At 39.4% G+C, this 13,371-nt stretch overlaps 1 protein-coding gene across 1 annotated transcript in view; it reads right to left on the bottom strand.

The window, feature by feature from the left end:
- The window catches only part of GPR139 (G protein-coupled receptor 139), a 118,854-nt gene extending 116,217 nt beyond the window's left edge, over positions 1 to 2,637 (bottom strand). Inside the window, exon 1 of the mRNA XM_075831356.1 lies at positions 2,195 to 2,637. Coding sequence (XP_075687471.1) covers positions 2,195 to 2,306 — 112 coding nt within the window. The 5' untranslated portion in view covers positions 2,307 to 2,637. The remainder of the gene's footprint in view (positions 1 to 2,194) is intronic.
- Positions 2,638 to 13,371: the final 10,734 nt, after the last annotated feature.

The following is a 13,371-nucleotide window of genomic DNA, read 5'->3' as shown; positions in this document are numbered from 1 at the left end:
AAGGTCAAGTCCTGATTACCCCCATGCTCTTGGCTCTTGAGTGGCAAGAACCTTTACAGGACTTCTCCTAGAAAAACTAAATTGTTTGCAAACAAATGGGTGGGTAATTGGCCCAAGGGTTTCGGAAATGGCATAAAGTGACAAACAAAACCCGGTACCATAAAGAAGGACCCATTTTGATATTTGTTATGAGGCTTCATCTCTTCTATGTAAACCACATTGGTTCTACTTTCAGAAAGGCAGACATGTTGATATCATAGATGAAGGTGGTAATTTCACACCTTCATTTTTTTGAGATTTTCATTCCTAGTGAGACTAACCATGAATTTAGGTATCGGTTAGTTACTAATGCTTATACCCATAGTGCTCTAGTAAAATAGATGGAACTAAGCGCTAGGTGTGTAGGCCTGTACAAGGCAGATGCATAGATGGTCAAAGTCCAAGCAACCAGACATTTTACATACATTTACATCATCCATATGGTATATCACAAAACTATATGTAACAGTCTAAACAAAAATACAGGTTATCCAGTCAAAAATAATTTCCATCCCAGCATGGGAAACATATCACTTAGAGGGGTTGTCCGCTTTGGACATCGTCTTTACATATGCCCAGAATCACTATCTAACCAATTCACAGTAGGCATGCAGTGTGTGTGTATGAAGACACCATGTCCTCCCACATGAAGACAAGAGAAGAAGGACCTTCATTTTAGCAGACAGGAGGTGAAGAAGCTGTGAAACAAAAATGTAATGACATTTCTTAACTTGACCTGGTTCTTTAGTCAATCATTTTCGACTGTTGAACTTCTAAACAGAATACATGAGCACTAAGAAATCCAAGGTGTCAACCTATCTGATAGACATCATTGACCTGACATGGTCCATCTAATTTCCTCAAGATTTTGGAGTTTACTGACAGAATCCTTAAGCAATCCATTTCTAAGTAGCTGACTGAGATAGGGATAAACTTCAGGCATTGTGTGTGAAATGATCAATATATTGTAAAACATGAGCGAGCACAAGGCAATCCAGAGCATGCTCGCTGAGAATTCTGCCTAAATGACTTGTCTATAGGATCCCTGCACAACATATCAAGGTTAGTGTTTTCTTAATTCATCTCCATAATCTCTTACAGAGCAAGGAAGCAGAAAATTGAACAGAGTAAAGTGTGGGGCATTTAATCTTTATGTCATGGCTGTAGCGAAAATTAATTTAACCCTCTATTACATCAGGATATTAATGTAAACATATTAAAAACAGCTCAGCTCCGAATTTCCTGATTTTAATTGTTTTCTTAGAGCACATTAAGATAAATAATATTAATTATGATACTTTTATACATTTTTCATAGTTTATTAGATTTATCATGTAAAATGCTCTTGTTCACCAACCAGTTGCTTGAGAGACTCATGTGGCTCCTGGGCCGTCTGCACATGGCACCCCATAAATACTATTGTGCACCAGGAATGAAACTTGGCACCAGGGTCAAAGTCATACCACTGAATATTGGCACTCGGGTACGAGTCATAAGACTGCATTTTTTTCCTTTTTAATAGCTTGTGTGGCTCAACACCATCTGTCACATTGGGTGAAGTCAATGAAGTACAAACTTTAATAAGTCAAACTAGCTGAAGGATCACTCCCATCCATATTATTTTACTAATGAAAAACTTTTATCATTCGTAAGTCGGATTTGTGGGATAAGACAACTGTTTGAGGGTCCGGCACCTGAGTTGACCTCCATAACTTCCATTCATTTCAATGAAGAGTGACATACAGAAAACAGGGAACGGGACACCCATGTTCTCGTGTTGAGGATGGTCTTAGCTCCACCAATTTCACTTTCGTGACCCGTCTATTTGCTATGTTAAAAAAACAACCCCTTTGCAGCTCATTTTCGAAAATCCTTGGTACCATATAGATGATAAGAACTTACATATAATATTTAATACATCTAATCACTTCAGAAAATTCTACATTGATGACATTGATGCGCCAACTAAGGATATAACGACATTAATAATCTTGTATTTTGTAACCTCCTGTAAATGCAGATGTTCCTTGCAGATGTTATCTATCACAGCACATAGAGTTACACTATGGCTCTGAACCATACACACCCCGAGCTGGCGGAGAATTAAAAAAAAAAAAATTCTAATGAATTAAAAATCTTTAAAATATGCCCTTACCTGGTAATCCTAGACAAAGCAAGAGACTGTAGTAGATAACAGGTACATATCCCAATCCACAGCCATACTTGTGAGACAGGAGAGAGCTGTTGTAGATATGATTGTGCTCCATTTACTTGATTTTCTAGGTTTCTTGGATTCTGTTCTTTCAAAGCATAAGTGAAAGAATCAGAAAGATGCTGGTCCCCGTTTCAGGAGAGCTGTGTATCCAGCAGGCGGCTTTGTCCTTCAGAGCATCCCTGTATCCCAGGACTCCCTCCACCTGCTGCTCACTGTAATAATTAAGAGAAAGTGCAGTGGTGCTGCGAGCTGCATGCTTCACACTCAGGAGGAAAGAGCTGAGCTGTCCTTAGGAAGACCAATTTATATTGTGAATTGTGGATGAGCGAGCAGTTCTGCGCTGTGGATGTGAACATCAGTGGGGGAGAAGGGTGCGTGCGTGTGTGTGTGTGCGCTGTCAGAAGAAAGGCAGGGAAGAAGCCACCTCTGCACCAGTTGGAGAACAACTAGGTTCAAGTGGTGATAATGAATTTTCATGCCCCCATCCCCCCACTCATCTGTTCATTGCTACTCAGAAATTTATGTCTATAATTATTGTAATAGTCCCATGCCGGTGGAATTCGAATTCATTTGAAAATACTACAACCTTGTTTTAATAATATATTACATATCAATAATTCATTCCCTTATTATGTATCTACATTATCAATACTGGAAAAAGAAGGTGGATAATGTTAATGGTGTACAGGTAAGTTTAGGTAAATAAGGGAGATTGCATTGAAAAAAAAAGGGTAAAATACATTTAATCTGGCACGATAGTCCAAAATAATTTGGAATAAAAGAATAAGATAAGAACTGGCATGTTTTATGAATTAATTTTCTTTCTGAATGTTTATTAATACATTTTATGAAATACTTTTCTAGGATAAATCCTTTACTATGACCATTTGATTATCCAGCATTTCTCATGTCACGTTAAAGGGGCAGAGGATCCAAACATTTTGTAGGTTGCAAGCCACTTTGAAATAGGGTAGGAGTTGTGGAGCCACAGTTATTCTGCCCGGGTTCCCAGGTAGCGTAAACGCTGCAAAATTTCCACAACGGAATTCTGTGCGTAAATTCCGCAGCATTTACAGTAGAAGCAAAGTGAATGAGAAAAACCGCAGCGAAAACGTTAATAAATTAACCTGCAGTGCGAAATTCAATTGCGCAGCATGTAAATTTATGCAGTGTTTTCATTGCTTTTCTGTTGTGACTGTTGTGGTGGAATCGCAGCGAAAAAAAATAAAAATTCATACTTACCCAGAACTCCCTGCTTCTTCCTCCAATCCGGCCTCCTGGGATGACGTTTCATCTCATGTGACCACTTCAGCCAATCACAGGCTGCAGCAATCACATGGGCTTTAGCATCATCCAGGGAGACTGAACCGTACTGTCACGGAGGGACGCGTCACCAGGACAACGGCCGCGGTAAGTATGAACATTCTTGGTGAGGTTTTTCAAATGGAATGTGCTGCGGGTTCCAGGTTGGATAGGCCGTGCGGTTATATACCTATGCAGCTGAATCTCAAATAAACGCTGGTTAATCTGTCACAGAAATCTGCACTAAATAGTGCGTCTTTGCTGAGCATATTACTGTGGAAACCATGCGGTTTTTCCGCAACGGTTTTAGCTGCAAATTTAGTGTTAAACTTTGAATATAGCAAAGTATATATGTAACTGCGAATTTCCAACGTTTTTTATGTTTGCGTTTCCGCTACGTTTCCACTGTCCAAACCGCAATAACACAAATCTGTTGCGGAATTTATGCTCCCCATTCACGTTTATGGGCCAGACATGTAGCATCTCCGCACAGAACACACAGCATTTCTGCTTTATTTTCCGCAGCAAGGGCAGGACATTTTCGAAATCTCATTCACTTTGCTGCTACTGTAAATTCTGTGGAATTTCGGCACATAATTCCGTTGTGGAAATTCAACAGCATTTACTCTACGTGGGAACCCAGTCCAATGGTGGATACACAGCAGCAGATCCGCAGCAGAATTATTTGGACCTGGTATCAGGGTCAAAACCCTATCACTGGCATTTAACACTGGGAAAGAACTATTTAACTTGGTTATATATTAATCAGGCTTTTTTCCTTGTAGGGTGAATTCACATGTAGTGGATTTGGGCACAGCGAATTCGCTGCAAAATCGGCATATTTTACATGTTAATTTGGATGCGGATTTACCGTGGAATACTGTGGGATTTACTCTTTGCATTACAATGGGTGAAACCCACAGCAGTCTGTGCCAAAACTACGACATATTCGGCATGTGAAAATGAAAATTGGGCAGTAGATTAGCTGCGGTCACTTTTGTGGTGTAAAAATGGGGTAATCGGGATAAACTAGGGCATACAGAAAGGGGGTGTCTGAGAGATAAAACCCTTAAATGCTAAATTAAATGAACTAACTTTACAAACATTTGCATATGTATAAAGTGAATTTTAAAGATCCAAATTATTTTATGAATTAATGTTATTACTTCTTCCGTGTTGTGGGTGGAAAACAACATATACTAACATTTTATAGCATGGCAGCTTCTTTTATTGAAAAAGCAATAGAAATGTGTTACGATAATGTTTCATTTTCATACCATGTTGGCACGCATATTGTTTTCTGTATACTATACCCTTGAGAACCCATATTTGTATAACACACTAAGCAAACTGCTCAAAGCTCCAGTAATAAATATCTAAATTAATATGCATTAGATATAAATCCTGGCTCTTTACCAGGCAGTTAACTATATCATTATACCCAACTTACAGCCATGAATTGCCACTAGAATGTTAATACATAGAGAAAATGGCGGTAACATTTATCTGAGTTTGTATTCAGGGTTAACTCCGTAATTTTTCTCAGCCTTTGAAAACCCCTGAAAAAAATAAGAATTGATAATATCTATGAGGAGAATTTGAGAACTGCTGTACACCAGTTATCAGGCATTAAAAAGTTGCAAATTATGGCGCACGCCATATTTGCACAATAATTTGAGACTTTTTGCCGTTTTACATCGCTCATTCCACTTTTTCTAAAATGGTAGGTGGGGCTTAGCAGCAGGAGGGTGGCCACCCATGGTCTAACAGATTTTCTATAATTTAAACCAGAAACTAGCATGCACCTCTTAATAAATTTGTTGCATCTTACTCTGTTGGCTATGGCTAGCGTATGAAACGTAAATCTTTATTCCCAATTTGGAATCAATAGTTTGCATGGGTTAATAGGACACAGTGCTGTTATTTGCAGAGTTGTAGAGCAATATCAAACCTGCCATAGAGGTAATAGATGCCATGGCTAAGGGCGCTATGGGGAGAGGGCAGCACCAAAATGCCCCTGATTAGGCTTGATTCTTAGTGACAAATTGATCCATAAGTTTTGGTCAACCTTTTTTTTTTGTTAAATTATAAAATTTACCAATAGAAAACTAAGAGCTTGTTCACATCTATGCACCCTCCCACTCAAGCTCGGCTTCTTCAGATTGGCTGCTGTGTTTATGCACAAGCCCACCACAAGCTCAACAACATCAACAGTACATTGAGATTATTTCCATTACGGCAAAGGCAGAATGATTATAAAGAAAAGACTGCAAAACCACCAGTTGGAAAAATAAGATGATCAGGTTATTAAAAGATGCTCAGACAAATGAGCCTTAGTAAAGGGGTTTATAAGGCCATAATATACATATTATCACCCTCATCCTCACTTTACTCAGGAGTGTGTAGGACACAACTGAGAAGTAGACCTGCTGACGTTATAAAGTACTATCATTCCCTTCTATAATACCTACCATGGAAAAACGAAATAATAATAGAAAATTTAACTTTAAGAAATATCTTAGACTTCGTTCGCATCTGGTTGGGACTCCGTTCATTGGTTCCGTCGGAACTTTCCATCAGGGGAACCCATTAACGGAATCAGAACTGAAACAAACGGAAACCATATTTTCCATTTGCATCACCATTCATTTCAATGGTGACGGATCCGGTGCAAATGGTTTCTGTTTGTCACCGTTGTTTAAGGTTTCCGTTGTTTCGACAGAATGTATAGCGTAGTCGACTTCGGTATTGATTCCGTCAAAACTACGAAACCCTTACACAACGGTGACAAACGGAAACCATTTGCACCAGATCCGTCACCACTGAAATCAATGGTGATGCAAACGGAAGTCTATGGTTTCTGTTTGTTTCAGTTTGGATTCCGTCCACGGGTTCCCCCTAACGGAAAGCTCAGACGGAACCCATGAACGGAGTCCCGACGCAGATGTGAACGAAGCCTTATTTTATTTCAAGTTGATCAAATTCTTCCTCATCTGTACTAGATTTTTGCATTCATTGTCACTTAGTAAAACAAATAAAAACAATTATATTTCAAAATCACCAATACAGTTATAAAAAGCAACATATACCATACTTTGGCTCCTTTCACACCATTTTTGGCAAAGTTTATATTTTACATAAAAATAAACCTATTAGTCAACAATTATGTGTATAAAATGTAGGCTATGTTTGTAAGGGTAATGTAAGGGTAAGGGTAACATTTGCATATGTCTGACACCCAAAAAAATTCTGACAATAATAAATGTTATGGGGAGGAATTCATATACAGTGTGCATACACATACAAACAGATGTACGTGCACCTGGTAGACAAGTTGCCCTCATTTTAAAGTGAATAAATAATGTCATTATACAGTGTACATAGATTATGCTGCCATAATGTACACATAATAAATGCCACTATATAGTATATATAAATATTACTGCCATTCTGTACAAATAAATAATACTGCTATATACTATACAAATAATACATTACTACAGCCAGTAGAGTGCCCTCCATAAACAATAGTGCAGGCAGAGTGACCCCCTACATAGAGTGTTAGCAGAGTGCTTCCAAACACAATAGTGTCAACACTGTCCCCTATAAACTATGCCAGCGCAGTGCCTCCATACACAATAGCACCGGCAGAGTATCTCCGAAAACAATCCCGCCAGCAGAGTGTAGTGGTATTATCTACGTGCAGTAGGTCTTGGATACATGCTTGGTAGTTTGGCGTACTAAAGGGGTTAAAAGGATAAACTGATGTTTGGAAGTAGATTTAAATATTACCAATTGTACACAATTACTTTTAACAGCGGTCTATAGTTACCTGGTGGAAGGCAGTTTCAGGGAATTCGATTTCCTCGTTGGTGCCCTGCGCCAGGGGAATATTGCTGATACAAGATGGATTCAGCTAATGAAAGTAAATCAGTGTATTGGGCATTTTCCTCATATATTTCCTGCTGTGTCTCCAAACAGAAGCTTTTTGCTTGTTGGTTTCAGATTGGAAAATAAATTCAGTGGGCAATTCCTCTAATTTCCTGTTGTCATTCATGAGCCATAGAGAATCTCTAACCAACGGGGATGCGGGTGCAATAAAATTTGAATCACGGTGAAGAAGTACAAGCAATGGAGTCCTATTTGTGTGTTTTACTATGATCACTAGTCCCTCATGTAGTTTTTAATAGGAATGGGAACATGTACATTAAGCAGCATCACATTTCCATCAATCATTGACTCTACAAGAAGTACCAGGAAACTGTTCATGACAATGGAAGGATGATAATTTACAGCGTGTAGCACCAATGTTTCCCAATAGATGCTTTTCTGCATGCAGCGTTAAATAAATGGCTCTAGTTCTTTAGCGGCTGTGTCACAAAAAAAATAATCTAATTATTAGAGCTGCTGCTCCATTGTGGCAATGTAAACCTAAAGGAGGAGAAAGCACAAAGAAAGCATTTTCTATAGACATTGTCTGGTTTAGAAGACCTATTTTTAAATATGCTATTAGGGATAGAGAGATAATAGAGATGGTCCCTATTCAGGACTTTCATCTATTCGCCAGAACACAAGACGGATACAAAGATCATCTCTTGCTCTGGAGGACTGACATGTCCAAGCATTCCACAGATAGCCCATTGATTTATTATCCCTTCATCCCCTTAATATTCCATGTGGTGGCGCTGCAGGGGAATTTAACACTTGCTTCGGAGTTGCCTAACAAGTCCCAGCAGCAGGTGATCCTGTGATCAGCTTATCAGAAATCTGTGAGTGTAACCTAGCCTTAAGCTGCATTTCCATAGAATTATTTTTTTTTATACCACTGATGGACATTGCCATCAGTACATTTATTGTCCATATGCTTCCATTGTTAACTGCATGTTTGGTCGTAATATAAATATCAGACAAGCGGCATTTACATTCACAGATGCCATCACCGAGAATGACGTTTTTTCTGTATGCATCAACCAAAGTAAATGTTTTACATTGAGCAATTATCGTTATGATCTCTCAGAAAGAACAAATTGTAATGATAATTACTCAGTGTATTCCAGACTTTGCTTAAAGGCAAACTGCCACGTTGACAATGCAGTCCACTCAGCAGGCAGCATGTTGTAGAGCAGGAGGAGCTGAGAAGATTAATATAGAGGTTTTTTTGCCAAAATATTCAGTATAACTTCGAATTTATTGATCTAATTCACTGCTCTTTCTTTGCTTAGGAGTCCAGTGGGAGGTTCTATTCAGTGATTGACAGCTATATCTGTATGCACACTCAGGACCGCCCACTGGACTCCTAAGCAAAGAAAGGGCAGCGATTTAGATCAATAAATTATTAGTTATGCTGAATATTCTCCCACAACACTATATATTAATCTGCTCAGCTCCTCCAACTCTATATTATACTGCCTGCTGAGTGGACTGCATTTTCAACATGACAGGTTCCCTTTAACCTATTCCCGCACCACGACGTAATAGCACATTGTGGTGCGGGGGGTTAAGTATGGAGCTCCGTATACCGCGAGTGTCAGCTGTGTAGTACAGCTGACACCCGGGACTAATGGCCAGAAACAGAGATCGCTCTGTTCCTGGCCAATTAACCCCTTGAATGCTGCAATCACGATCGCAGCATTATAAGACGTTAGAAGGAGGGAAGCCCGCTATGACAATGAGGGCGCCCTCACAATGCAATCGCGGGGTGCCGATGGTTGTTAAGGCAGTTTAGTGGCCTAATAACGGCCCCAGGACTGCTTTTTTCATCTCCTGTTGAAGAGGTTTTCCTATCAGTGATATGTCATAAATGTCAGATAGATGCGGGTCCCACCACTGGGACCCGCACCTATCTCTAGAACGGGGCCCCCTAAACCCTGTTCTACTTTTTTATGCTCCCGCTGCCTTCCAGCCACTTCCTAACTTTATGGTCGGGAGTTACAGAAACATTGTAACTCGCTGAGCTCCGCTGTTTCCGTAACTCCCATAGTAGTGAATTGCAGTTACGGAAGCAGCATAGCATACGAGCTACGCTGTTTCTGTAACTACCATTCAGTTCTATGGGACTTCTGGAGACTTAGCAAGCTACGCTGTTTTCTTCTTCATGGTCGGAAATCAAACGAGTCAGCCGGAGCACAGAGAGGTAGAATGGGGCTTAGGAGGCCCTTTTTAAGGGATAGGTGTGAGGTGGAACCCGCATCTATCTGACATTTATGGCATATTCTGTGGCAGGGCTTAACAGGAGCCTGGAAGAATGACGATTATGCTTTTCATCAGCAGTCCTGGCATGGCTGGAGGCGATGTCTGGTCATTCTCCCGTCGCTCCGGTGAAGGAACTGCGGGAGGAAGTCACGTCACAGCGTGATCTCGCGAGATTGTGCTGTGAATAAAGCTGGGCATGAATGAAGAGAAGTGTATGACGCTGATTGGTCATTGTCATACACTTTTCTTTACAACGTCCACTTGGTGAAACTGAAAAAAAAAAATGCCCAGTTGGGCATTTATAAAAAAATTCCATAAATCTAAAAATAATCAGAACTTTGTCAATAATAACCATTTAAAAAACAAAAAAAACAAAAAACCCAAAACAGTAGTAATCAGCATCAAAGCGTTTATTAGATTAGGTAGGAGATAGAGAAGTATTAAACTGGTGACAGAGCCTCTTTAAAATAACAAAAATGATGTCTAAAGTCGACATTTACATTAAGCTATGGTTGACTCTATTGTTTGTCCATGATAGTTGGTATTTCATAAAAAACCATTGCTTCATAGAACTGGTACCTAATATCAGGTTTTAACAAGGGCCAGTGCATTTGCAAAGGTGTTGTCTGAAACTAGTCATAAGAAATATTTGGTGAATAAATAAAGCTGAAAAGGGACTTCATTTTAAATGTCAAGCTTAATAAAAAAAAATTCAATCATAAAATCAATGACTTCAAAATATAAATAGACACTATAGTAAAATATTCACGTATTGCTATTTATTTGTACCTTGTACTTTGGGCTGTAGGAATGAAATAATACAGTTTTTCCTCATATTTGAGAGTGCAACAAAAGTAATATTTTATTCTTGAAATCTTTTTAACATTCATTTTTAATAGAATTTTACTCTAAATTTCAATTTTTTTGCTCAAGGGCTACATAAGGCCATAGCAAACAAAAATAATGATATATCTAAAATCTAATAACTTTTCATCTGATTTCCATCAATGTTACAATTTGTTGAGTGAAACATTGCTGTGTGCAACACCAAAGAATTAAGCAGAATATTGAGTTTCAATGTATGCAGTAATTATAGTAATATATCAATTCTCCTAGCACAGTATAAAGCAGCCACTAACTGGTCTTGCATGAAGCTAGTGGAAAAGGGAATTTGAAATATAGATCACTTCAGTGAGCGCCAAGATAATGCTTTATAGAAGAGAAGAAGACATGCCCTTTGTAAAAATGTTAGTGAATGGCAAAGTCAACTAGAAATGTCTAAAGAAATCTCACCCAAAACTTTAAAAAATGAGCTTAAAGAGGCTCTGTCACCAGATTTTGCAACCCCTATCTCCTATTGCAGCAAATCGGCGCTGCAATGTAGATAAGAGTAACGTTTTTTTTTTCCAAAAACAAGCATTTTTGGCCAAGTTATGACCATTTTTATATTTATGCAAATGAGGCTTTCTTAAGTACAACTGGGCGTGTTTAAAGTTATGTACAAGTGGGCGTGTATTATGTGCGTACATCTGGGCGTTTTTACTTCTTTTACTAGCTGGGCGTTGTGAATAGAAGTGTATGATGCTGACGAATCAGCATCATCCACTTCTCTTCGTTAACACCCAGCTTCTGGCAGTGCACAGACACAGCGTGTTCTCGAGAGATCACGCTGTGACGTCACTTCCTGCCCCAGGTCCTGCATCGTGTCGGACGAGCGAGGACACATCGGCACCAGGCGACAGAGGTTACATCGACTTACCTGCAAACGCCGATGCTGCTGCAGAATCAACTTTAGCCTCTGTCGCCTGGTGCCGATGTGTCCTCGCTCGTCCGACACGATTTTTAAAAATCCCTTACATAGCCTTTAAAGTATAAGGTAACAGTAAAGGGGTTATGTGGGGATCAAAAATTATTAGCAGTGTACTCACTGCAGTATTCACTAATATACAATCCGGTCCCATATCGTGCTGATGCTGAGCTTTTCACTGATTCTTATAGCGCTGCCGGGGGACCGATAGTCTAGCTGCACAGTCTTCTTTGATGACGATACGACTCTTAGTCAAGTGACTTGCCCCGCTGTACTCTATGTACAAGCAGTAGCAGTAGTACAGCGAGTACATAGAGTACAGCGGGGCCGGTCACATGACGAAGAGTCGTATCGTCATCAAAGGAGGATGTACCGCTAGACTTCCGGTCCCCCGGCAGCGCTATAAAAATAGATGAAAATCTCATAATCAGCGTGACGGGGGACCGGAATGTATATTAGCGAGTGTACTCACTTACTGCAGTTAGTACATAGCTAATATTTTTTGGTCCCCACAGAACCCCTTTAACATTTGTTATGTCTGCCTTGTAGGTGGCCGTTTTATTGGATCAGTATTTCATCTGAATTATCAGGTTGTTAAAAACAGTTTCACAGTCCATATGTTGAGTAATTTTTTGCCTTCCAGCATAGATCCCCTCGGCTAGAAATACATGAGAGAGTATTGATCACAGCAGAGACATAGACCTACAATCGCCAATCATCATAGTTTCTGGCCACAGCATATTAAACCTGGTAAAAAAAAAGACTTCTGATTTTTGACATTTTCTATTTTGTTGGTCTGAAATAAACCACCTGTCAAGCTGCTTCTGCCACATGAAGCAATATTTCTTCTAATAAAATTTGACAAAATAAATGTGATCCCCAGCCCTGTTTTATTGTCGTACACTCCTCAAACAAAGCACACAAAGAAACCTTCATTCATGTCATAGTATAATAACTAAAAGCTCAGAAATCAAGCATCCTGAAGCTATTAATACGGAGGGAACATTCACATTTTTATATTCTTCAATTCATGCCCTTAAACTTAAACAAAGAACAAATAAATTATGCTCCGATACATCTAATATAACAAATGATGCAACTTGCAAATAACCTAGAATAAAAATCTCAGAGTATTTTATGTATATATTTGAACACATACATGTACGTATACCGCATGCAGACTGATGTGTATCCATGGTTACAGACTATAAGGCTGTGTTCACAGCAGCATTGGTTTCCGTTCATGGGTTCCGTTGCAGCTTTCCGTCGGAGGAACCCATGAACGGAAAGTCAAACGGAAATCATAGCTTCCATTTGTATTACCATTGATTTCAATGGTAATGTTTCCATTCCATAAAGGCTTTTTTAGCGGAAACAATAGCAGAGTCGACTACGCTATTATTTACGCTAAAAAAACGGAAACCTTATGGAACGGAGACAAATGGAAACCGTTTGCAATGGAAGCACTACCATGCAAATCAATGGTAATGCAAATGGAAGCTTTGGTTTCCTTTTGGCTTTCTGTTCATGGGTTTCTCCTACAGAAAGCTGAAATGGAACCCATGAACGGAAACCAACGTCGATGTGAACAGGCCCTTTACAAACCTTTTCGATGCGTAACTTCCTTCCATCTGCCCCATCTTTTACTGTGTGTATGTCATAGCAAGAAGAGCAGGTAGAGGGAGTAGAGTAATACATGACTGCAGGATCAGACTACAGTCGACTGTAGTCTGTAACCATGGAGACACACATAGGTCTGAATAGGAGCTGTATACACAAAACATTAGGAGATTTTGAATGAAAATTATTTGAAGAG

The sequence above is a fragment of the Rhinoderma darwinii genome, chromosome 6, assembly GCF_050947455.1.
Source record: "Rhinoderma darwinii isolate aRhiDar2 chromosome 6, aRhiDar2.hap1, whole genome shotgun sequence".
Taxonomy (NCBI): domain Eukaryota; kingdom Metazoa; phylum Chordata; class Amphibia; order Anura; family Rhinodermatidae; genus Rhinoderma; species Rhinoderma darwinii.
The sequence above is the reverse complement of the archived record's forward strand: the minus strand, read 5'-3'. Positions and strand labels throughout refer to the sequence as shown.